The sequence below is a fragment of the Bos indicus genome, chromosome 12 (genome assembly GCF_029378745.1).
Source record: "Bos indicus isolate NIAB-ARS_2022 breed Sahiwal x Tharparkar chromosome 12, NIAB-ARS_B.indTharparkar_mat_pri_1.0, whole genome shotgun sequence".
Classification (NCBI taxonomy): Eukaryota; Metazoa; Chordata; class Mammalia; order Artiodactyla; family Bovidae; genus Bos; species Bos indicus.
This window is the reverse complement of record NC_091771.1, coordinates 30,950,850-30,977,845: the sequence shown is the minus strand read 5'-3', so window position 1 is coordinate 30,977,845 and position 26,996 is coordinate 30,950,850. Positions and strand designations below refer to the sequence as shown.

General features: G+C 43.5%; 1 protein-coding gene across 2 annotated transcripts in view; it reads left to right on the top strand.

The window, feature by feature from the left end:
* Positions 1 to 26,996, top strand: part of MTUS2 (microtubule associated scaffold protein 2) — a 388,875-nt gene that overhangs the window by 257,151 nt on the left and 104,728 nt on the right. For both annotated transcript variants that reach the window (XM_070800225.1, XM_070800223.1), the window contains exons 8-9: positions 3,759 to 3,857; positions 11,648 to 11,859. In XM_070800225.1, coding sequence (XP_070656326.1) covers positions 3,759 to 3,857; positions 11,648 to 11,859 — 311 coding nt within the window. The remainder of the gene's footprint in view (positions 1 to 3,758; positions 3,858 to 11,647; positions 11,860 to 26,996) is intronic.

Genomic DNA, 26,996 nt, shown 5'->3' with positions numbered 1-26,996 from the left:
ACCTGATGCAAAAAGCTGACTCATTGGAAAAGACCCTGATGCTGGGAAAGATTGAAGGCAAAAGAAGAAGGGGACAGCAGAGGATGAGTAGGTTGGATAGCATCATCAACTCAATGGACATGAATTTGAGCAAACTCCTGGAGATGGTGGAGGACAGGGAAGTCTGGTGTGCTACAGTCCATGGAGTCAAAGGGTTCAACACGACTAAGTGACTAAACAACAACAACAAAACTAGGAAACAGTCTTTCAGAAATTTTTATATATTTACAGCTGTGTGTGTTAGTTGCTGAGTCGTGTCTGACTCTCTGCGACCCCATGGACTGTAGCCCCCCAGGCTTCTCTGTCCATGGGATTCTCCAGGCAAGAATACTGGAGTGGATTGCCATACCCTTCTCCAGAGGATTTTCCCAACCCAGGGATTGAACCCTGGTCTCCTGCATTGCAGGCAGATTCTTTACCGTTTGAGCTATGAGAACATCCCATTTACAGCTGTAATATAGATAATATCTTTGTGTATTAAAAATGTGATAATACCATGCATACTTTTCAACAAATAGCTTTTTAATTTATTTCTCATGAACATCTTTCCATGCCAGTATAATATAAAGCAACCTTATTGTTTTTATTGGCAGCATAGTGCTACATCATATGAACATACTATAGTTTATTTAACCATTCCCCATGTGCATTTTGGTCATTTTCATGTCTTTATCATTGTGAATGATGTATGAAGTGTCTTTGAACATACATCTTTTCACAGTTGTATTCCGAAGAGAGATCTCTAGAAGCAGAATTGCTGAATCAAGTCTATCAATGTTTAAATTTTTGATAAACGCTGCCAAAGAGCATTCCATGAAGGCTGGATGGAAAGTATTGAAACTCTGAATAAATATTTATGTTTTGTTTCCCTTCAAAGTGTGTGTTTAGCTCAAACTTTGGCCTTTAACACTGTCCTTCTGAGCTCCCAGGAGTCTGGGTGACTTTCTGTGTTACTTGAAACCTAAGATCTGAGCAGAGGGAAGGAGAGTGAGATGAGCCACAAATTGGATCCTCTGTGGGGTGGGTGTGGCTTCAGTGGAGTGGCATGGGGCTGGGCTTTCGGGTCCCCCGAGGGTCCAGCCTCCTGTAGCCCCTACATGCCTTGGCATGAGCTGTCTTGAACAGAGCCCAATAGGAAATGGAGGGGACAGTGGGCATTGATTGGATGGCCATGCTGTCCAGGGCAGGGTGCATTGTCTGGCTGAAGTTTATATTCTAGTGAGGAAGGTAGACAGTTAGCAGACAGATCTGTTTTGGATGGTAGTAAGTGATGTAAAGAAGAATGAAGCAGGTAAGGGGAGAGTGTCAGGTGGCAGGAGGGCTGTTTTACCTGTTGTGCCAGGCACTGCCTCCCTGGAGACTGTTAGCTGTGCCAGGACCTGAATGAGCAGGTGAGTGAACCAAGCTCAAGGTTCAGGGAGGTACATTCCATGCAGAAGGAATGTGCACTCAAGAGAATGTGCCTGCAATGGGAGGAAGTTCAGCAAGTTTGAGCACCAGCAAGATGTAGGAGGAAGAGCAGGAGGCAAGTGGACATGGAGGGAGGGGGTGAAGCAGGCCCAATGGGGTCAGGAGAAGCAGGAGCCCAATCAGGTCAGAAAAGTAGAGAGAGGTTGGTTGCAAATACCTGCCTCCCTCTGCAAAGCCCGGAAATAACTCCTCCCCAATCATGTGTATGGGCGCGCGTGCACACATACACACACACACGTGCATACACTTGCATACACACATGCATATAAATAATCTCAAATAGTGCTTTTAAAACTGTAAGGGAAAATCGACATATTTGGACATATTGAAAATTTAAAAATACAGTACAACAAAAGGTACTATAAATAAGTTGTAAAAAGTGAAATGTGGAAAATGTAATGTGTAGAAAAGGCAAAGGATTAATATCTAGGATAGATGAAGAATTCTTACACATCAATAAGAAAAATGGGTGAAGGGTTTAATGAGGCAATTTTCAAATGCATATGACCAATTTAAAAAGATTCCAAGCGTTTGGCAAAAAATCAAAATGATGGAGACTTCAGTGTCAGTGGGGCATGGGAGATGTACAAAGAGCTGGTCTCCCACACTTGGTTGGGAATGTCAATTAGTAGCTTTGGGTGGAGGACAACCGGGCTATGTCTGGCGATACTGCAAATGAGCAGACTCTTAATCTGGCAAAAGCATATCTGTGCATTTATTCTGTAAAGAGGCCGATACATGCTTACAAAGAAGTAGAAAACTGTTTACATAGCACATTTATCTTTTTTAATAGCTGACGCCTGCAAACACTCTAAATGCTCATCAACCAGAGGATGGGTAAATTATAGTGCTTCTTTGCCCCTTAATATGATGTGACGTTTTTAAAAGATCTATAAATGCACTGATATGAAAAGGATCTTGAAAAGTGTGGGTAGGTAAAAAGAAATCACCGTATGCGATTCATTTAATTAATTAATAACCATGTATGTGTTTGTGTAGGTATGTTTAAAAATAACTAGAATAATGTCTGGAAGAATAGATGCAAACTGCTAGCAGCAGTTACCTCTGAAGGGGGAGTAAGGATGTGGGGCTGAGAGTGAAGAGGGAAGTTTGTATTCTGCTTCTAAGGGACCATCACCATTACTAGGGTTTTTTTTTTTTTAATCACAGTGTTTGGGGTTTTTAAAAATTTATTTATTATTTTTGGCTGTGCTGGGTCTTTGCTGCTGTGTGTGGGTTATCTCTAGTTGCAGCGAGCAGGGGTCACTCTTCATTGCAGTACACGAGTTTCTCATTGAGATGGCTTCTCTTGTTCCTGAGCATGGGCTCCAAGTGCACAGGCTTCAGTCGTTGTGGTATGTGGGCTTAGCACATGGGATCTTCCCAGATCAGAGACCAAACCCTTGTCTCCTGCATTGGCAGTCAGATTCTTTATACCATTGAGCCACCAGGAAAGCCCAGGGTTTACTTTAGAAATGGCATAATAAATGGTCCTGAGGTGGAGACAGGTCTAGGTACGCCCAGGTTGGTGTTACTTCTCTGATCTTCCATCCATCATTCTTTGACTTTCTGATGAAGGGGATGTGAGGTGAGGGTCTGTGCCCAGCACACAAGGGAGAAATGGGGCCATGTCCCGAGTGCCCGTTCTTAGATTGAGCCCAAGTTCAAGATGTCCTGTGCTGCTGCAGCCGCCTCTGCCATCTGGTCCCACAAAGGCTCAGCTGCTGCAGAGATAGAACTCGGAGGCTCTCCAGGTCACCTCTGCAGACCAGCTGCATGGAAATTAATTAGAGGCAGACCAAGTCCCCCGAGGCTCAGCTCTCATGATGCTGGAGTCATTAGCAGTTAGATTCGGCTACAGCTTCCTTCTCCATCTTCTGAAAATTTGTTTTGGCAAGGAGACAGGCCGACTGAGTTGGTGGCTGAGGACAGTGAAATTTTAACTCCCACATAGTTTGTCAGGGCCCTTGGGGTGCGGTGACCCCCAGAGACAGGGGCGGTTTTCATCATGTCAGAGACAGCAGTGTACTTATTCCTCTGACTGCTCATAACAAAATTCCCTTTGCTATAAACAAGCATGTCATTCCTGAAGCACAGGAGGTGGTGACTATAGCAACAAATCACCCAAATATTATTTTGTTCTGTGTGCCTTTTGTTAAGCCTCCCTTTCCACAAACAATTTGTGTTAACCGTTTTGATTGTAATGAGCTCTCTTTTGTTTGTTTCTCTCTTTTTCTAATTATTTATAGGAGCCAAGAAAGAAGTACAAAAAGAGCAAGATGCCAATAAACCTGCAGTTTCATCTCCTAAGAGGACAGCGGCTTCAAGCACCAAGCTTCACTCGCCAGGTATTTAAGAAATGTGAACTATGTTATCTGAGGAGACTTGAACTTGGAATTCATTTTGTTCAAATGTCATTAATGGAGCACTGCCAGCCCACGTGGTACGCGTGACTGTTCCAGGGCTTGACGTGCGTGTGCAGCTGTGTTCTGACTCCAGCTGAAATGAACCAGCTGTTGGCATCATTTCGTCTTTAAAAAAATGTTATTAATCCTACATTTAGAGGGTAGGATCTGCTCTGTGTAGGAGTATCTGCTATTCCAACAGCACCTGAGATAATTTATAATTGAAAAACAGATTTTGGAGATCTTACCTCAAGAGATAAATTTTCCAAAAAGAGGAGAAAAAGATGAACCGTGGATATCAAACACTTGTTATTTATTTACATACTTATATGAACAAGCTATGTAATGTCGTGAAAGTTGAAAACTACCTATTATGGAAATTCATATTGTAAGACATCAGCCTCTTTGTAGAACAGAATGCAGTATAACCTTTAAGCACAAAAATAGTAGCAATAATAGCAGCTAAAGTTTGAGTTCTTACTGTATACCAGGTACTGCCCTTAGGTCTTTAAATGTATTCATTTACGTAACGCCCACAGTAACTGGGGGATGGGTACGATATTGCCTCTTCCTTTGTATGTGAGGAAATTGAGCTTCATAGATTTTCATTAACTTGCCCAAAAGTCACAGGAAATAAATAGTAGAGCCTTTGTTTTAACACAGGCACTTTGAATCCCAAAACTGCACTCTTACTTGCTACACTATGAACCAGAAACCTTGTGGAATAATGACCTTATTAATAATGTTTCCAGTAAATTCTAAAAATGTATAGGAAGTAATCCAAAGTCACACATGAAGAGGGTCAGGAGGCAGAGCCTGTTACCGAAGGCAGATTTGTGTGCCTGATGCACGATGAGGCAAAACAAACGGAAACGTCGGAGTTTGGAGCAGAAAAAGGTTAATTGCAAGGAGACTGGTAGTTTGTGCTCTGAAAACCCAGAACTGCTCAAAGGATTTCAGCAAAGCACTTTTAAGGGCAAGTTGAGGGAGGGGCATGGTTAGTTGTTGCAAACTTCATGGTGTGGGAATCCTTTGCTCTTGCAGCTGTCCATGTGGGTAGTCAGGATATTCCTGTAAACTTCCAACAAGACATATGCAGGGAAAGGTTGAAATGAGGGCTTAAAAAATTTAAATCCATGTCAATGAAGGCCAAGAGAGGGGAGAAAAGAAAAAGAAAACAGGAAAGGAGAGGAAGGGGTTGAGCTCTACTGAAGCAGTAGTCCATTCCTTTTTATCGGCGAATAGAACTCCACTGTGTACGTACCACAATATATCCATTCACCTATTGAGACAGTTTGGAGATTTCCCCCAGGGATTTGGCTATTATAAATGAAGCTACCACGCACATTTGTACAAGCCTTGGTACAGACCTCTGCTTTCATTTTTCTTGGCAAATAGCTAAGAGTGGAATGCCTGAGTCATATGGTAGCTATGTGTTTAGCTTTAAAATCTGTTTAAAAGTTTTCCAATCTGTTTTCCAAGGTAGTTGTACCATTTTATATTCCCGTCAGTGATGTCCAAGAGAGCCAGTTCCTCCATGTCCTTGCCAACCCTTGGTATGGTCAGTCTTTTAGATAATAAACATTATAATGGGTACATAGCAGTATCTCATGGTTTTAATTTGCATTTACCTGGCAACTAATGACATTAAAATGTTGAACATCTTTTTTATGTTTATTTGACATCTGTGTATATTCTTCCATAAAATATTCCAATCTTTTGCCATTTCAATTGGAAGTGTTTTTTAATTGAATTTTGAGAGTTTCTATATATTCTGGTCACAACTTTTTCAGGTATGTGATCTGCAATTTTCTTTTCTCCACAATTTATGTGCTGTTTTTTACTCCCCTAACAATGTCTTTTGAAGATTAGAAGTTCTTAATGTTCATGAAGTCCAATTAATGATTTTTTCTTTTATGGACCGTATTTTTAGTATTATCTTTAAAAATCTTTACATAACCCAAGTTCATAAATATTTTCTCCTATATTTTATTCTAAAATACTTATAGATTTTATATTTACATCTGTGATCCACTTAATTTGTTTTGTATGTAGTGTAAAATATTACTTGATTCTCAGTAGATTTCTACTGTGATCATTATTATCTCTTCTGCTTGCATTGAGTTTAATTAGCTGATATCATTAATTTGAAGTCTTTCTGATTTTCTAATGTACATTTAATACAGTAAATGTCCTTTCATATACTACGTTAACTGTAATTCACATATTTTGATATATTGGGTTTTCATCTTCATTGAGTTCAAAATATTTTCAGGTTTCCCTTTCTGATTTCTTCTTTCCCCATGATTATTTAGCAGCATTCTTTTTAGTTTGCAGATATTTAGGACTTTCCAGAGGTCTCTCTGATTGTATTTCTAATTTAATTCCATTGTTGCTGGAGAACATACTTTGGATAATTTGTTTGGTTCAGTGCTGTTCAGTCACTCAGTCGTTTCCAACTCTTTGTGACCCCATGGACTGCAGCATGCCAGGCTTCCCTGTCCATCACCAACTCCTGGAGCTTACTCAAACTCATGTCCATCGAGTCAGTAATGCCATCCAACCTTCTCATCCTCTGTCGTCCCCTTCTCCTTCCGCCTTCAATCTTTCCCAGCATCAGGGTCTTTTCCAGTGAGTCAGTTCTTCGCATTGGGTGGCCAAAGGTGGATGATTAGAGTCCTTTCAAATTTGTTGAGACTTGTCTGATACTCCACACAACAAGGGCTATCTTTTTAAATCTTGCTTTGTCAGCATGCGGGGAAAACAAGGTCATCTCTCTGGTGTCTCTTCTCATGAGGCTACTAATCCCATTCATGGAAGCCTCACGCTCATGACCTAAAATGCTTTCCCCAGAGCACCTCCTCAAAATACCATCTCATTGGAGATTAGGGATTAGCACATGAATTTTGGGAGAACACGAACAGCTCAAAGCATCTGCATATGTGTGCAGAGGAGCAGAAACATTGGAGTCCAGGCTACCACAGGAGAATGTCAAGCCAGCTCTGGTGAAGAGAAACGTATATAATGAGAGTGGACAGGTCTGGGAGCACAGCATTCCTGTCCCCAACCTCCTCTCCTTGCCTCCTCCATCCCTCTCTGAGGGCAACTCTCCTTTCTTCAGATTACTGAACATCAAATAAGCTGAGCTGCACTGGTCGGTGGTGCCTACGTCAAGCCTTGGACCCTCGACTGTCACCTGACAGGAGTGGCAGGTGAAGCCCAGGTGTGTTTCCCTCCCCTGCTGATCTGGAACTTCCTTGAGGATGGTCTTGACCCATTTCTCTCCCCACCTTTGCAGCCAGGCTTGAGGAATAGGCATCTTGTGATTCTCGTCTCTGTCCCTTGCTTACGGATGATTTCTCCCATCCCTGCCAGCTAGCAACCCCCTCCCTCTTCCACTGCCTCCCCTCCCCCAATCCTGCAAAGGCCTCTCATGACCTCCTGGTTATTAAGTCTAAGTGACACGTCCTGGTCCTTATCTCTGTGGCCTTTGGCGTTACTGATCACTCCTTTCCTGAAATTTTCCTTCCCTTAACTCTGTGACACCTATTCTTGCTGGTTTTCTTCCAGCTTCTGGAAATGCTTGCATGGAGTTGTCTTCACTAGAAACTCTTCGGCAAATTCTAAATGTTGCCAAGCAGTTTGGCCCAGGAGAATAGACCAAACTGAGTTCAAATCCTGGCTCAGTGGCTCACGTGATGTATGAACTGGGGCAAATAGCAGAATTTCTCCAAGCCTCAGCTGCTTCTTTAGTAATTCACATACTGTGAATTTTACTCTTTTAAAGTATACAATTCAGTGGGTTTTAGTATATTCACAAGATTGTGCAGCCATCACCACTACTTCCAGAGCAGTTTCTTTTACCCTCAAAAGAAACTCATACCCATGAGCAGTCACTCCCTATCCATGCTCCCCAGCCGCTGACAACCACTAGTCTACTTTCTGTTTCTTGTTTATTCTGGACATTTCGTATAAATGGAATCATATTCTGTGTGGCTTTTTTCATCAGTTGTTTTCACTTAGCACGTTTTTGAGGTTCATCCATGTCAAAGTAAGGATCAGTATTTCCTTCCTGGATCAGTGTTTTGTTCCTGGTTTGGGCTGAATAATATTACATCATGTGAATGTATCATAGTTTATCCACTCATTGGTTGATGGGCATTTGTTTCCAGATTTTGGCTACTATGAGTAATGCTGCTATGCAAATCCATGCCATTAATCTTTTCATATGCAATGTCTAATCTTAATCCCATCCAGTGTATTTTTATCTCAGACATTTGAATTGTTAATCTCTAGAATTTTTATTTAAGTCTCTTTTTATCTTTGTTTCTATTTGATGTACTCAGTCTTTCCTCCAGCCTCTTGATATATGGAATATAGTTATAATAACTGTTAATTGCTGATGCTTTTTTTGGCTGACTTCAATTGATTGCATCCCCTCTTCATCATGGCTTGTACATCCCTGCTTATTTACATGCCTGAGAATTTTTTTAGATGACTGACATTGTGAATTTTTCCTTGTTGGATCTTTTTTTTAATTCTATAAATATTCTTAAGCTTTGTTCTTGGGTGAAACTATGTGACTTGGAAAGAGCTCGATCATCTTGAATCTTTCTCATCAGCTTTGTTAAACGGATCCTGACCAGCAGTTAGTCTGGCACTGGTTTCACCAGAGCACCATGATATGAGCCTTCCAGGTGTTCTGCTGCCCTGGGAATTGCGGTGGGCACAGGAATTGATCTGGCCTTCTGTGAGCTCCCGGTAGTGTTCCCGCTAGTCCTGGGTAGAATTCTCTCCCTGGCTGTGGACACTGTCCTCACCGGCTGCACTGATGTAAGTTGTCCAGAAACTCGAGGGGCCCTTCTGTGTCACTCTGTGTCTCTGTGGAGCTGTCCTCTCCGCTACTCTGCCCTGTAACCGCTGAGCCTTGAACTTCCTGAGCCCCCAGCTCCACCGTCCCAAGTTGGGAAGACTACCAGACTCCCCCTGGGTTTCCTGACTCTCTGTGCTACAGCCTGGAAGACCACCCAGAGAGCAGGCGCAGGCATCCGTCGGGGTGGTAGGGGTCATACCGTGTGTTTCTGAGTCTTTGGTTCCTTGTGCTTCATTGCCTAATATAATGTCTTGAGATCCACTGACACATATTTTGGTCGAGTGTTTTGGGTAGTTTCAGATGAGAAAATAAATCTACTTTCTTACTCCATCTTCACCAGTGAAAGTCGCTCAGTCATGTCTGACTCTTTGCAACCTCATGGATTATACAGTCCATGAAATTCTCCAGGTCAGAATACTGGTGTAGGTAGCCTTTCCCTTCTCCAGGGGATCCTTCCAACCCAGGGATCGAACGCAGGTCTCCCACACTGGTGGATTCTTTACCAGCTGAGCCACAAGGGAAGCATAAGAATACTGGAGCGGGTAGCCTATTTCTTCTCCAGTGGATCTTCCCAACCCAGGAATCGAACTGGGGTCTCCTGCATTGCAGGCAGATTCTTTACCAACTGAGCTACCAGGGAAGCCAGATGTAACTATAATTTTTAATATAAACATTAAGCAATTGTTATAACACCATTAAGCCAAGATTTTTCACCCTTGGAGAAAGGAGACATTTAGATTTACTTTGATAAATAACACTCATACTTCTTGTAAATAATAAATGATAATAAATGTCCCAAAGTTGAGACTATTTTGCATAAATTTTTGTCTAAAGCATGTGTTATCATAACCAATTCTTATAGTTGGCTTGGGAAACTCTGGCTGTAACGTCTTTTTTTTTTTTTCCCCTATTTTCTGTACATCAAAATAGAAAATAATCCACTCTTTCCTTGGAATGGGAAAGGTAACCCTCTTCTTTCTAGTGCGTGTGATTAGTCTCTCAGTTGTGTCCAACTCTTTGCAACCCCATGGACTAAACCCACCAGGCTCCTCTATCCATGGGATTGCCCCAGCCAGAATACTGGAATGGGTTGCCATTTCCTTCTCCAGGGCATCTTTCTGACCCAGGGATCGTCTCTTGTGTCTCCTCCATTGGCACGAGGGTTCTTTAACCCTGAGCCACCTGAGAGGCCCTTCTTCTTTCTAGAATACTTATGTATGATATGATTGGGCGGGTTGGCCGAAATGTTCGTTTGAGTTTTTCTGTAGATCGAACTTTTGGCCAGCCCAGTCATTCCTGCCTCACTTGTGCTCCGTGCTGGCCAGAAGGGAATTTCCTGCTCTCGCACTGTCTGCTCTCCACTCTCCCCAGCACTAGCCAACTCCAGACAGACAAGTGCCAGTGGGGAGTAGAAAGTAGTGTGCTACTGGGCACATTTTTTCTGAAATAAATTTAGATCAGTTTAAGAAAAATAAAGTCCTGTCTAACGATGGAGAACTCAGCCCATGTGCTCCCTGGGATGTCATGCTGGTGCCAGCCTGCAGGAAACAGACTTCCTGTCTGTTGGGAGGTGGACCAAACTCACGAAGTGCTTTTCCTTAAGCTGGAGGGCTATCAAAGTTGCGTCCTTTCATTCTTCTCCCTCTTGTTTACAAGTGTTAAGGTCATGGGCCTTCTCTGAGGTTGGAAATATGCAGGTCCCAAGGCTGCAGAGTTTGCTTGTTATCATGTCAGTTGAGCTTCCAGCTTCAGGACTGAACCATGCTTTTCCATCCATTAGAATCCTCTGGATAGTGACCAGATGACTACAGATGAATTTTTCATGTTCTCTTTGCATTTTGAAGGCCCATGTTCATCCTGGCACTCAGCCTTTGCACGCAAACTGCTTGCATTCATCTTTGTAAGAACAGAAGGTGACTGGCTTCTTTGCTCTGAGTTGCCAGTGGTCACTGGGATCACCATAGATTCTATGTGCCCCTACTCAGAGTAATGCAACCAGGGGATGTGATTGGGACAAGACTGGGGGAATGGGAGAATGTTCTAGGTTCAGGGTGTGCCCCCAAACCTGCGAGTTCAGTCAGATGCTGCAGAGTGGATCAGCAAGTGTCCTTAGGTATTGAGATGCCTGGCGAGGAATCAGAGAACCTGAAGCCCAGATGCTGACGCTGGCTTGCCCATGGTCAAGGGCAGGGCCTCGTTTCTTTGCAAGTCCACTGGGCCTCCCACATGTCATTGACTGAACAGGTGCTTGGTGCATGCATGCGTGCGTGCTTAGTCGCTTCAGTCATGTCTGATTCTTTGCCACCCTATGGACTGTAGCCCACCAGGCTCCTCTGCCCATGGGATTCTTCAGGCAAGAATACTGAAGGGGGTTGCCGTTTCCTCCCTCAGGGGAATCTTGCTGACCCAAGGATCAAACTCACATCTCCTGCCCTGCTGGATTCTTTACTGCTGAGCCATCGGGGAAGCCCATCAGTGAAAGGGTTGCTAGGTTTTAAGTCTGGCTTCAACCTGGATTGAGTGATTTCCCTTTAGATGTTTTCTAAGAGGAATCCCCTTGAAGGAAAAAAAAAAAAGCCAACTGCTCCAAGTCTCTCTAAGCAGACCGGGAAGAAATGTAGGCAGCTGGGAGGAATTGGGCATTTCTGTCTGTTCCTCTGCTTCCAAGCGTGAAACCTTGCACTTGGAACCACTTCAACAGAACAACACTTCACAGTCCTTGTCTTTTCATTTTAACGCTTACAATGACACACAGCGGGCCATTCCTTCTCAGCCCCTTGCCGGCATCCTCGTGTTATAAAGAGCAGTTGTCACATCTGGGCTGACTGTTTTCTCACAGGTGACCCTCCTTGCTTCCTAGGGTACCCCAAGCAGAGGACCGCGGCCCCCCGCAACGGGTTCTCCCCGAAGCCAGACCCGCAGGCCCGCGAGGCGGAGCGGCTGCTGGTACAGCGGCTGAAGGAGCGCTGTGAGCAGCAGGCCCGACAGCTGGGGCTCGCGCAGGCGGAGCTGAGGACCGCCGTCCGCGGCTTCCAGGCGCTCGCCGTGGCCACGCAGCTCTTCTTCGGGAAGGTGAGGCCACGCCTGTTGACTGTGGAAGCGGAGGGCAGCGGCGGGAATGGTTCTTAGTGTGTGAGCTTTAATTCGGGTTTGGGGTTAGAGATGGTTTGATTTTCAGGTGCTGCAGTGTCTCGGCCAGCATCGTGGGATGTTTTAGGAGCCGAGTTGAGACTTGCATGTGAAAGACGTTAGTCTGGGAAGACGGATTCATAACCTTGATTCCAAAAGGGAAAATTACGTTAAAAAAAAGAAAAGTGAAAAAGTGAAAGTGAAGTCGCTCAGTTGTGTCCAACTCGTTGCAGCGCCATGAACTGTAGCCTACCAGGCCCCTCTTGTCCGTGGGATTTTCCAGGCAAGAGTACTGGAGTGGGTTGCCATTTCCTTCTCCAGAGGAAAAAAAAAAAAAAAATGAAAAGGTATAAAGGGAGATTTGGAAGGTGAGAATGGGACATGTGGTGGTTTGCATTTTGGACCCGAGACGGCCAGGTTCTGAGACGTCTGTGCCTCTAAGCACAGAGCAACCCAGGGCGGCAGAGCAGGCCACTGTGGCCCTTGAGGGGACCTGGGAGCTGCCAGGCCTGGGGTCTGTCCTCCGGGCCACGCTCTCAGTGTGAAGTGGGCAGCGTGGGGAGGGGGTGTCCCCCTGACCCCTTGATTCTTCTGACAACGCAGAGAGGCCTTGGGTTCCTCAGCCTAAGAGTCCACTCAGAGTCTCCTGGGCTCATCCGGACGCTGGGTCTGTTATCAGATTTGGTTTGTTGTTGTTGTCTTTTGTGACACCTTGGATTGTAGCCCACCAGGCTCCTCTGTCCATGAAATGCCCCAGGCAAGAATACCAGAGTGGGTTGCCATTTCCTTCTCCAGGGAATCTTCCTGACCCACGGATCAAACCCACGTCTCTTGCATCTCCTGCATTGGCAGGCGGATTCTTTACCACTGTCACCACCTGGGGAGCCCTTGGTACAGTCTGGTAACATTCACGATGGTAACATTCACCAAACGTAGTTCGGCCTCCCTGTCTCTCAATGGAGAAGGGAGGTGGTGGGAGCCTGGGTCTGACTTTGTACATTCTTGCCCCATCCCGGGGTGACCAAGGAGCATTTGGGGGAGAACTTGAACCTTTACCTTTGAAGTTTAAACACTACGAGTTATCATATCAATAACCTATAAGGCATTAATTTCATGTATGGACCTCCTGGGATCTATAAATGAAAGTAAAAGTGCTATAGAAATGTCCCCCAACCAGGAAAATGAACTAACTAAATTTCTAGCTAAAGAAGAAAAATCCAAAGAATATTAACCAACACCATGTCCACTGGTTTTCCTTATTATCTGAACCTTAAAGTGCAGAGGACTCTGGCCTTTTATGGCAGCCTGCAGCCTCTCTTGTCCCTCCCTCCCAGTGTAGAAGCCTCAGCTGCCCTGTTTAATGCTTGTTTCCTTTTTTTGCTTAAAGCTTTTCGCCCAAGGAGCTAATTCCCAGGGTATAGTTGTGATCAAAGACAAGATGAACAGATTTCAGTTTTATCAATAGTTTCCTTTTCCTCCCTTGTCAAAATGTTAACACCAGCAATCAATGACCAATTTGAATATTATGTCTTCCCTTCTGGTCTGGTACCCCTGGGGTCAACCTCGAGCTGAAATGACTGTGTTCCCATCTTGTAAGAATTAAAATTACAGACACGTTTTTGAGGCACCAAAAGGGGCAGGGCTTGCCGTGTTAAATATTGAGCAGTTTTCTTATTAGAGAGAGTCGTATTTTCTTTTCTTCGGCTGGATGTATGTTTTCCACTGACAGTCAGGTCTTTAATAAAGAGAGGAAATCCGGGCTGTTCGTTGCAGTTCAGTGATAACATGTACTGTGTTACTCTGTCCACCGTCACTTCTGTGCAGCACACAGTGTCGTAACGAATCCGTGATAAAGATTTGCTGTGGATTGATTTGCCAGCGAACACCAGCTTAACACGTTGGTCACATGCACTGTGAGGGCTTCCCTGGTGGCTCAGATGGTCAGAAATCTGCCTGTAATGCAGGAGACCCAAGTGCTATCCCTGGATCGGGAAGATTCCCCTGGAGAAGGGAATGGCTACCCACTCCAGTATTCTTGCCTGGAGAATCCCATGGACAGAGGCTACAGTCCATGGGGTTGCACACAGTCAGATATGACTGAGCGACTGACACTTTCATAGTTGTTGTTTTGTTTTTGTTTTTTTTCCTAACATGCAGTGTGTTTTCAAGTTGGAGATTTTGGACCCTACTCATGGCATCATGGCAGAGAAAAAGTTTTCTGTGATGAAATTAAGGGTCGGTTCCCTGTAACGGTGCATTTCTGGGCCCCAGGAGAATTCCTGTTGGTCCAGGGGCCACTAGTTGTACTTCACTGTAGCATCCGCATGGCTCTTCGGTCGGAGATCCCAAAGGGCTGGGAGGTAATTTGCAGGCATGTCCATCAGAGCCCCCTACTGGCTGGAGCCACACTCAGCTTGACATTTCAGCAAGATAGATGGTGGGCCTGAATTTCATTCTCTTTTCAGTAAATCACAACCAGTGACTCCAGACAGGCCTCCTGATGACCATGGCATTTCACCTCCCACCCAGTGTGTCCTTTTCTCTGTCCTGATCGCAACTGTCTCTCCAGATAAGCTCCAGAAGAAACAACGGACATTTTTTTAAAAGTCTGTAATTGAACATAAGCGGCTTCCACATAGGCTGGATTTGCTCCACATGGTTTAAGATGATTGATTTGAGAGTTTGTGACCCGGGTGGAGCACTCAGGGAAATAAGAGGCCAGGCAAGCCAGGAAGTGTGGGTGACGGAGCCCTCTGTTACAAGATATCGTGACCCTGACACGTTCCCTGTATCCTATTGTGGGAAGCTGATGCGTTAATGTGTGAGATATGGTCACAGCCCAGCATACTGTAGCTATGCAGAGCATGACCACCACAGCCAGCCTGAAAAAACAAGCTCTTTCTGCTCTTCTCCTTAAAGACCCTGCTGGAGCTCCACACCTGCATCTTTTCTCTGCTGAAGCATTTTGTCTACAAAGGCTGGCGTGGTAGAGCAAGGGCACCGTGCTGGCAAGGGGTCAGTCCCACCAGCACCTTCATCCCCCTTAAGACTTGAGCAAGTTACTGTCTCCCTTGGAGCCCTGTCAGCATCACCCACGGGAAATTAATACATCCTTGCCCTACTCAGCTGCTTGCAGCCAAGTCCCCTCTGAGCAGTCATCTTTGAGTCTCAAAGTTTCCTCAGTTGCAAATAGGATCGTTAATAACTCTTCACAAGGTTATAGAGAGAATGTCATGAATTAATGGGCAAAGGTACTTTGAACAGTATTCAGTAAAGCTTCCTTTCTGAGGACAAGGAAATCTGACAAATATTTTACTCTCAAGTGGGATGAGTAAGACAGGTGAGAAATGTAAAGTGAAAACACAGACCCCTCTTATTTCATTTTATGTATATAAAGGATTTGACTCGGGTGTCCTTTAAGAATAGAAGCAGTTTTCTAGTCCAGCTATTCAGCTGGGGCTATGTATTTTTTCCAGAATGTGCTGATTCCATTAAGGATGGGAAGTCACTAGAAAAAGGAATCAGAAGCCTAGATAAGAATCTTCCATTTCTGCCCTGTGCTCCACAGCTCATGGCACAGCGGCTGTGAGCATTGTCAGCTGTGTTTCAGTCTGAGCCCAGCGTCCGGGGACGCTCAGATGTCACCTTTAAGTGCCAACACAAGCCTCACATTTACGCTGATTCAATGTAGCTCCGCTCTGCCAACAGGGCACGGTCGTCACCACCAGCCAGACAGCTTTGCTGAAATCTGTGGTCTCAGACCTCTGCGGGGTGTAGTAATAAGTGTGATTCTCAGGGACTTGCACTTCTCAGGGTCATGTTGAAAGATTATTTTTTATATCTTTCTCTGCCTGGTTCCCAGAAACACTACTCTTTAGCAGCCCCTGGTGGCTAATCCAGGAAACAACACAGATGATGGTCCTGTTAATATTAATGTATTAAGCGGCATGCCTCGCCCCATAGCATCAAATGTTACAAGTTACATCTGAGAGTGTATTTGTTTTCATTTAATTTTTAATCAGGTTTATTATATTTATTCAGTTTTTTCATATTGGTTTATATAATTTATCATTTCACTTTATGAATGTGACAAATGTTGGTTTTATTTATTTTTATTTATTACTGAAAATATTATTAGGATACAGAGAATGAAAATTAATGTCAAGCATTTGTGTATCTTCTAAGCTTAATCAAAATTAATAAGCATCAGCCTCCTTTTCCCTAAAGTATATAGCGTGAAAGTGTCAATTGCTCTCTTCTCAGACTCTTTGCGGCTCCTCTGTCCGTGGGATTTCCCAGCCAAGAATACTGGAGTGGGTTTGCCATTTCCTTCTCCAGTGGTTCTTCCTGACCCAAGGATTAAACCTGGGGTCTCCTGCATTGCAGGCAGATTCTTTACCGTCTGAGCCACCAGGGAAGCCCCAGTTAAGGGTGTACATATTTTTTAATGTAGTTCATATATTTAACTTTTCATCTTCAATTCACTTATGTTAGTAGGTTTTAATCAACCCTGCCTCCACCAACGAAAGGGTCTGTAGAGTTCAAAAAGTAAAAGACAAAGCATTTTAATAACAACATCACTCTTGTCTATTGACCATCTCCTGTGTCCTGGACAGCTTACATATAACATTTTAACCCTCACAAAACCCTGCCTGGTGTTGACATTATTTTCATTGGACAGTTGAGGAGACTGAGGCTCAGGGAGGTTCTGTAGCCTTCCCAAGACAATAGAATTAGAAAGCGATGGAGCCACAATACAACCCATATCAACCCATATCCAACCCATATCAGTTCAGTTCAGTTCAGGTCAGTTGCTCAGTCGTGTCCAACTCATTTTGACCCCATGGACTGCAGCATTCCAGACCTCCCTGTCCATCACCAACTCCCGGAGTTCACTCAAACTCCTGTCCATTGAGTCAGTGATGCCATCCAACCATCTCATCCTCTCTCATCCCCTTCTCCTCCCACCTTCAATCCTTCTCAACATCAGGGTCTTTTCCAATGAGTCAGTTCTTCGCATCAGGTAGCCAAAGTATTAGAGTTTCAGCTGCACCATCTGTCCTTCTAGTGAATATTCAGGACCGATTTCCTTTAAGATGGACTGGTTTGATCTCTTTGCAGCCCAAGGGACTCTCAAGAGTCTTCTCCAACACCACAGTTCAAAAGCATCAATTCTTCAGTGCTCAGCTTTCTTTATAGTCCAACTCTCACATCCATATATGACTACTGAAAAAATGATAGGTTTGACTAGATGGACCTTTGCTGGCAAAGTAATGTCATATCAACCCATGTCCAACCCATATCAACCCATGTCCAGCCAATGTCCAACCTGTATCAGCTCATGTCCAGCCCATATTTTCCAGGATGATATGGTATTTCCTCTCCGTCTCTGCACAGCCTCCAAGGTTGTGAGGATTTGCACTGTGCCTACATTCAGGGGAGGATTGGGAACATCGTCCACTTGTACCAGGACCCTCATGGCCTGAGTGAGTTACAGTGAGACTCACCTCTTTACTCCACACACACTCTTTGGATTATCTCTGACCCCAGATATACATCACCATGCACCCTAGCCATTCAGTTTAATTCTACACCTGTTGGTTAGAAGATTTAAAAAGGAAGATTTAAAAACTCAGTCTCAGACCCTGCCTTCTAATTCCAGAGGGGAAAGACACTGGTTCGAATCCCTGGAGGACAGAGTATTGATGTGGCTCTCAGGGGTCCCACAGGGAGCGATTACTCCAGCCGGGGCCACATGGCCGTTCAGAGAAGACAGATGCTGATGGACTGGCCCTCGAGAGTAAATCAGGCTTCCATAGCAGAGGTGGGGGGCCCAGCATAGCGGGTGGCACAGCCCTGGAACAAACCAGGCTGGGTCTGCCAGGAGTAGAGTCTGATTTGCCTAAAATGTGGAGCTTCTGGACTGTCAGTAGCCAGAAATGAGGCAGAAGGGTTTGGTGACTCAAATAGCAAAGTAAAGAGAGGCTCAATTTGAGGCAGTCAGGAGGCTTTGAGAGTTTTGGACAGAGTACATTTGAAGCTGCATTTCAGGACAATTGATACGATAGCAGAGTATGGGATGGAAGGTAGAAAGAGAACCCCAAGCAGAGAATACACTTAGGAAGTGTAGTAATAACCTGGGCAAAGGGTGGGAGGGTGAGGAGGAGGGTCTGACACAAAGGAGAGGGTGGATACAGGATCCCAGGATCCAGCCTGTGAGCCAGTTAGGGGGTCCATTGGGGTTTAAAAGTCCAAGAGGCTCCAGGTGGTAAGAGGTAAACCATTCCCACCCTGGCCCCAACAAGTCCCAAACAGAAATCACTAAACTGAGGAATGTTAGACTCATGTAGGACTCTTGTGTTTATGGCTCAGGAATATTTATAAAGAGGTTGCGGGTTCTCTGTTTAACTGTTTTCTCTGGAACTGCACACTTTGTGCATCCATGAACCCTCAGGGTCCAGGTCCCTTCTAATGTCACTTCTGCACATATGGACAGAGGAGCCTGCTCCCATATGCAACATCCCCTCCCCCAACCTGGCCTAGTCCTGCTTTCTCGATTTCCAAGGTTCTTTGTTCTCTGTGATGCTGGGGGCTCCACGAGGAAGTTAAACGTGGGTTTAAATGTCAGGAGAGAAAAAGGAAGCTCTAGAAAAGCAGATTTGGGAGTCATTTGTGTAGAAGTGACATTAGAGGAGAGGTTGACAGGAGCGTGTGTACAGGAGGACATGGGACAGAGCCTCTGTAGGGACCCAAGGAGAAGCAGTGGGAAAGAAAGGAAATGCAGGCGATGAGGAGAAAGGTCATTGCGAACAGGAGAGTCCCTCCTCAAAGAAGCCAAATGAGAGAGGAGTTTCTGAAGGAAGGAGTGAATTGTAAAACCAGGTACCAGACAGTAAATGAGAATGATACAGAATGAGAAAGTATCCAGAGTTTGGTACTTTCAGAGGAGCATCTGTAAATGGGTCAGAGCAAGCAGACTCCCCTAGTTCCTTAACAACCAAATGGTTCAACAGGTTTGGCCTCCATCACCTTGGACTCCAAAATCACTGAGTATGGTGACTGCAGCCATGAAATTAAAAGATGCTTGTTCCTTGGAAGAAAAACTGTGACAAATCTAGACAGTCTAATAAAAAATAGGCATCATTTTGCTGACAAAGGTCCATCTAGTCAAAGCTATGGTTTTTCTAGTAGTCATGTATAGATGTAAGAGTTGAACCATAAAGAAGACCCAGCACCAAAGAACTGATAATTTCAAATTGTGGTGCTGTTAAGGACTCTTGAGAATCCCTTGGACCAAAAGGAGATCAAACCAGTCAATCCTAAAGGAAATCAACCCTGAATATTCATTGGAAGGACTGATGCTGAAACTGAAGCTCCAGTACTTTGGCCACCTGATGCAAAGAGGCAGCTCATTGGAAAAGACCCTGATGCTGGGAAAGATTGAAGGTGGGAGGAGAAGGGGACGATAGAGGATGAGATGGTTGGATGGCATCACTGACTTGATGACATGAGTTTGAGCAAGCTCCTGGAGTTGGTGATGGACAGGGAAGCCTGGTATGCTGCTGTCCATTTGGTTGCAAAGAGTTGGACGCGACTGAGCGACTGAACAAGCTTGTGAAGCTGGTGCTTTTCCCCATCAGAAATGGCAATGGTGACATCTACAGGGCGCTGGCTGCAAATGAAGTCTGTGCTCTGAGAAGAGTGCTGGCCAAGTATTACCTTAAATTCCAGAGTGTTTTACAAAAGCAGGTGCTGCTCTCCTCCCCTCGTTCACTAAAGTGCGAATTGCAAGCCTGCCTGTTCTACACACGTAAGTGATACTAGGTTTGAAATGAAAATCACACAACTGCTTTCATTTTTCATTTTATTCCTGACAATCAAAGTACTAAGACAGCAAGAATAAGATGGATGTCACACACTGCAAGCAGTTTGACTAGGAGATCATTCATAAAAGCAATTACATATTGAGAGTCCAACAATCTATGTCTGTAATTCAGTCCCTAGAGATTATAAAGGCCCATGATGTCTGCTCCACCAGGAACAGAAGGAGAAATATTTAAAACTGAAAAACATTGACTCTGGAACATAGCAGTGTTCTCTTTAAAACAGAGGCATCATAAAAACTGTGCTGACAAAATAGGTAGAGGGGGTCTCATTTCTCAAATTTTTCTTCAGGAGTATTCCCCCATTGTTTTTTCAGTGTGAAAGAGTTGCAGTGCCAGAAATATATATCTATTTTACAAGCATAAAGGAGGCAGAAGGAGAGGAGGGAAAAAAATGAAGAATAAATGCAATGCATGCATGTTAAGTCACTTTAGTCGTGTTTGACTCTTTGGGATCCCATCGAGTACAGCCCACCAGACTCCTCTGTCTTTGGGATTCTCCAGGCAAGAATACTGGAGTGGGTTGTCATTCCCTTTTCCAGGGGATCTTCCCGACCCAGGGATCGAACCCATGTCCCCTGTATCAGCAAGTGAGTTCTTTACCTCTAGTGCCACCTGGGAAGCCCCTGTGCAATGCATAGAAAAGTTATAAAGATATTAATCCAGCCAGAACAATAATCACATGAAATATGAGTGGTCTAAACACACTACTTAAAAGGCAGAGATGGTCAAAAGGGTTTTTGTTTTTTTTTTTTAACCACAGCCCTGTCTAACTCAATGAAACTAAGCCATGTCCGTGGGGCAACCCAAGACAGGCGGGTCATGGTGGAGAGATTTGACAGAATGTGGTCCACTGGAGAAGGGAATGGCAAACCACTTCAGTATTCTTGCCTTGAGAACCCCATGAACAGTATGAAAAGGCAAAATGATAGGATACTGAAAGAGAAACTCCCCAGGTCAGTAGGTGTCCAATATGCTACTGGAGATCAGTGGAGAAATAACTCCAGAATGAAGGGATGGAGCCAAAGCAAAAACAATACCCAGCTGTGGATGTGACTGGTGATAGAAGCAAGGTCCGATGCTGTAAAGAGCAATATTGCATAGGAACCTGGAATGTCAGGTCCATGAATCAAGGCAAATTGGAAGTGGTCAAACAAGAGATGGCAAGAGTGAACGTCGACAATACAGGAATCAGCGAACTGAAATGGACTGGAATGGGTGAATTTAACTCAGATGACCATTATATCTACTACTGCGGGCAGGAATCCCTCAAAAGAAATGGAATGGCCATCATGGTAAACAAAAGAGTTCGAAATGCAGTACTTGGATGCAATCTCAAAAACGACAGAATGATCTCTGTTCGTTTCCAAGACAAACCATTCAATATCACAGTAATCCAAGCCTATGCCCCAACCAGTAACACTGAAGAAGCAGAAGTTGAATGGTTCTATGAAGACCTATAAGACCTTTTAGAACTAACACCCAAAAAAGATGTCCTTTTCATTATAGGGGACTGGAATGCAAAAGTAGGAAGTCAAGAAACACCTGGAGTACCAGGCAAATTTGGCCTTGGAATATGGAATGAAGCAGGGCAAAGACTAATAGAGTTTTGCCAGGAAAATGCACTTGTCATAACAAACATCCTCTTCCAACAACACAAGAGAAGACTCTACACATGGACATCACCAGATGGTCAACACTGAAATCAGATTGATTATATTCTTTGCAGCCAAAGATGGAGAAGCTCTATACAGTCAGCAAAAACAAGACCAGGAGCTGACTGTGGCTCAGACCATGAACTCCTTATTGCCAAGTTCAGACTTAAATTGAAGAAAGTAGGGAAAACCATTAGACCATTCAGGTATGACCTAAATCAAATCCCTTATGATTATACAGTGGAAGTGAGAAATAGATTAAGGGCCTAGATATGATAGATAGAGTGCCTGATGAACTATGGAATGAGGTTTGTGACATTGTACAGGAGACAGGGATCAAGACCATTCCCATGGAAAAGAAATGCAAAAAAGCAAAATGGCTGTCTGGGGAGGCCTTACAAATAGCTGTGAAAAGAAGAGAAGTGAAAAGCAAAGAAGAAAAGGAAAGATATAAACATCTGAATGCAGAGTTCCAAAGAATAGCAAGAAGAGATAAGAAAGCCTTCTTCAGCGATCAATGCAAAGAAATAGAGGAAATATGCAGATGACACCACCCTTATGGCAGAAAGTGAAGAGGAACTCAAAAGCCTCTTGATGAAAGTGAAAGTGGAGAGTGAAAAAGTTGGCTTAAAGCTCAACATTCAGAAAACGAAGATCATGGCATCCGGTCCCACCACTTCATGGGAAATAGATGGGGAAACAGTGGAAACAGTGGGTGACTTTATTTTTCTGGGCTCCAAAATCACTATAGATGGTGACTGCAGCCATGAAATTAAAATACGCTTACTCCTTGGAAGGAAAGTTATGACCAACCTAGATGGCATATTCAAAAGCAGAGACATTACTTTGCCAACAAAGGTCCGCCTAGTCAAGGCTATGGTTTTTCCTGTGGTCATGTATGGATGTGAGAGTTGGACTATGAAGAAGGCTGAGCGCCGAAGAATTGATGCTTTTGAACTGTGATGTTGGAGAAGACTCTTGAGAGTCCCTTGGACTGCAAGGAGATCCAACCAGTCCATTCTGAAGGAGATCAGCCCTGGGATTTCTTTGGAAGGAATGATACTAAAGCTGAGACTCCAGTACTTTGGCCACCTCATGTGAAGAGTTAACTCATTGGAAAAGACTCGGATGCCAGGAGGGATTGGGGGCAGGAGGAGAAGGGGACGACAGAGGATGAGATGGCTGGATGGAATCACTGACTCGATGGATGTGAGTCTCAGTGAACTCCGGGAGTTGGTGATGGACAGGGAGGCCTGGCGTGCTGCGATTCATGGGGTCGCAAAGAGTTGGACACGACTGAGCGACTGATCTGATCTGATATGTTATCCACAAGAAAACCTATTTAATGGATTAAAGATCTAAACATAAGACCAGAAACTATAAAACTCCTAGAGGAGAACATAGGCAAAACATTCTCTGACATAAATCACAGCAGGATCCTCTATGACCCACCTCCCAGAATATGGAAAATAAAAGCAAAAGTAAATGGGATCTAATTAAAATTAAAAGCTTCTGCACAACAAAGGAAACTATAAGCAAGGTGAAAAAACAGCCTTCAGAATGGGAGAAAATAATAGCAAATGAAGCAACTGACAAAAAATTAATCTCAAAAGTATACAAGCAACTCCTGCAGCTCAATTCCAGAAAAATAAATGACCCAATCAAAAAATGGGCCAAAGAACTAAACAGACATTTCTCCAAAGAAGACATACAGATGGCTAACAAACACATGAAAAGATGCTCAGCATCACTCATTATCAGAGAAACGCAAATCAAAACCACAATGAGGTCCCATTTCACGCCAGTCAGAATGGCTGCGATCCAAAAGTCTACAAGCAATAAATGCTGGAGAGGGTGTGGAGAAAAGGGAACCCTCTTACACTGTTGGTGGGAATGCAAACTAGTACAGCCACTATGGAGAACAGTGTGGAGATTCCTTAAAAAATTGGAAATAGAACTGCCATATGACCCCACTATCCCACTGCTGGGCATATACCCCGAGGAAACCAGAATGGAAAGAGACACGTGTACCCCAATGTTCATCACAGCACTGTTGACAATAGCCAGGACATGGAAGCAACCTAGATGTCCATCAGCAGACGAATGGATAAGAAAGCTGTGGTACATATACACAATGGAGTATTACTCAGCCATTAAAAAGAACACATTTGAATCAAAAATCTAATGAGGTGGATGAAACTGGTGCCTATTATACGGAGTGAAGTAAGCTAGAAAGGAAAACACCAATACAGTATAACAATGCATATATATGGAATTTAGAAAGATGGTAACGATAACCCTGTATGCGAGACAGCAAAAGAGACACAGATGTACAGAAGAGTCTTTTGGACTCTGTGGGAGAGGGAGGGGGCATGATTTGGGAGAATGGCATTGAAACATGTATATTATCATATGTGAAACGAATCGCCAGTCCAGGTTCGATGCATGATACAGGATGCTCAGGGCTGGTGCACTGGGATGACCCAGAGGGATGGTGTGGGGAGGGAGGTGGGAGGGGGTTTCAGAATGGGGAACACGTGTACACCTGTGGCAGATTCATGTTGATTTATGGCAAAAACAATACAATATTGTAATGTAATTAGCCTCCAATTAAATACATAAATTTATATTAAAAAGAAAGAAAAAGAAAACCTATTTAAATATAAAGACTCTGTGCTCCATGTTAAGTGGCAGCCTGGATGGGAGGGGAGTTTGAGGGAGAACGGACACATGGATTTGTATGGCCGAGTTGTTCTGCTATACATCTGACACTACTGCAACATCGTTAACCCACTGTACTCCAATATAAAATAAAAAGCTTAAAAAGTAAACAAGTATAAAGACTCTTACCAAAGTAAAGGGATGGAGAAAGACATACCATGCTAACACTAATCCAAAGAAAGTTGGAATAGCTATAATTTTATAATCTTAGACAAAGCAGACTTCAGACTAAGATCATCACAGATAAAGAGGATATTATGAATGAAGGGATCAGTTCTCCAAGAGACATAAAAAACATGAAGGTAGTTAGGATGAGATGGTTGGATGACATCATTGACTCAATGGACACGAGTTAACTTTGCACAAACTCCAGGAGATAGTGAAGGATGGGGAAGCCTGGTGTGCTGCAGTCCTTGGGGTCATGAAGAGTAGGATATGACTGAGCAACTTAACAAATTATTGGTATTTTAGGTTGACTCTGTTTGGATCCAGTGACTTTACATTCAGGAATTGCTCAGTTGTTCCAGTACAGAGAACCTTGTCGCTTTAATCTTTTGAAAAATCTGCTGAAAAGCCTCCAGGATTTAGGGAAAAATTAGTTGTAAATACCCAAAGTGTCCTGGACACTGTTCTGCCCTTTATATTTTTATGTGCATCATCTCATTTAATCCTCACATTAAACTTCTGATGCAGGTGTTTTGATGCCCATTATATAGATAACTCAAGTTGCCTTGATCAGCTATTTTGCTTATTACTTCACTCATCAACTATTTCAGTTCAGTTCAGTCGCTCAGTCGTGTCCGACTCTTTGCGACCCCATGAATCGCAGCACACCAGGCCTCCCTGTCCATCACCAACTCCTGGAGTTTATCCAAACTCATGCCCATCGAGTCAGTGAAGCCATCCAGCCATCTCATCCTCTGTCGTCCCCTTCTCCTTTTGCCCCCAATCCCTCCCAGCATCAGAGTATTTTCCAATGAGTCAACTCTTCACATGAGGTGGCCAAAGTATTGGAGTTTCAGCTTTAGCATCAGTCTTTCCAGTGAACACCCAGGACTAACCTCGTTTAGAATGGACTGGTTGGATCTCATTGCAGTCCAAGGGACTCTCAAGAGTCTTCTCCAACACCAGAGTCTACTATTTAACACCTGGTAATCTAAGAATAATGAAATAAATAATAAATCCAGTCAAATATCCTTCCTGACATTTGCAAAGCACCAAGGAACTTCCCTGCTGGTCCAGTGGTGAAGGATCCATCTTGCAATGCAGAGGACATGGGTTTGATCCCTGGTCAGGGGTCTAAGATCCCGCATGCTTCAGGGCCAAAAAACCAAAAAATCATAAAGCAGAAGCAATATCATAACAAATACACCAAAGACTTTGAAAATGGTCCACATCAAAAAAATCTTTTAAAAAAATCATCAGGGTATGTGTGGAAACATGGATTAAAAAACATGACTCAGCTGTCTGCTGTCAACAAGAATTTTGCTTAAAATACCGAAAGATGCAGGTTAAAAGTATCAATAAAAGGATGGAACATGGAACCACAAATCAAAAGTCATGGAGTGGCTGTGTTGGTAGCAGACAAGGTAGACTTCAGAGCAGAGAAAATTACCAGGGGTAAGAGGGACGGTATACAATGTAAAAGGGTTAATTTACCAAGAACATATAACAGTCCTCAATGTGTCTGTCTAACAATAGAGGTTTAAAACACACCAGGCAAAAACAGAACTGAAAGGAGAAGACGACAGATAAAAAATTATGCTTGGGAGATTTCAACACCTCCTCTCTCAGGAATAAACAGAAGCAGTCAACAGAAGACTAGCAAAGATATAGAAGTGAATAACATCATTAACCAATGAGAACTTATAGATGTTTATAAAATACTGCACCCAACAGTGGCAGAATATACATTCTTTTCAGTGCACATGGCGCATTCACCAAGATAGAAAGTATTCAGGGTCATAAAATTTACAAATTTTAAGTAGTTAGAATCATACAAAATATGTTGTCTGACCTTGATGAGATTAGACAAAAGTCAGTAAGAGAAGGATAACAGGAAAATCTTTAACCATCTGGAAGTTAAATGACACATGCCAAATAACCCGAGTGTCAAAAAGAAGTCTCAAGGGAAAATTTTAAACTTAAATGAAAAATTGCAACATTTATAAATTTGTGCAGCACTGCTAACCTCATGCCTAAAATGATATTTATAGTATTAAAAACTCAGAAAAGCCAAAGATTTAAATCAGTAAGCTTCTACCTCAAAACACTAAAAGAAGAATATGTTTGTAGCCTGTGTCATAGGTAGTACAAAAATAACCTCAAAGCAAGAAAACGGAAGGAAATAAAGACAGGAGGAGAAATTAGTGAAACAAAACAGAAAAATAATAGAATCAATGAAGCTGATAGCTGTTTCTTTGAAACTATCAACAAAATTGATAAATGTAAGTCTGGCAAACAAAAAGACAAACTTAGCAGCCTCAGGAATGAAAGAGGGGAAATCACCACAGATCTCACAGGTATCAAAAAGGGATGATCTGTTGGTGCACATAACAGCTCGCCTGATTTGCACAGGCTTTATGCTGAGTTCAAGAAGCTACACTTGAGATGGCGTGCTCTTTGATTCTGTGAGATCTTCCAAAAGGCAAAACCGTAGCAATGGAGAACAGATTAGTAGTTGCCAGGGGTCAGGGATGTGGGAAGGGTGTACAAAGGGAGATTTTTAAAAACAAATTTTTATTTTATATTGGAGTGTAGCTGATTAACAGTGTTGTGATAATTACAGGTGAACAGCAGTGGACTCAGCCATACATATATA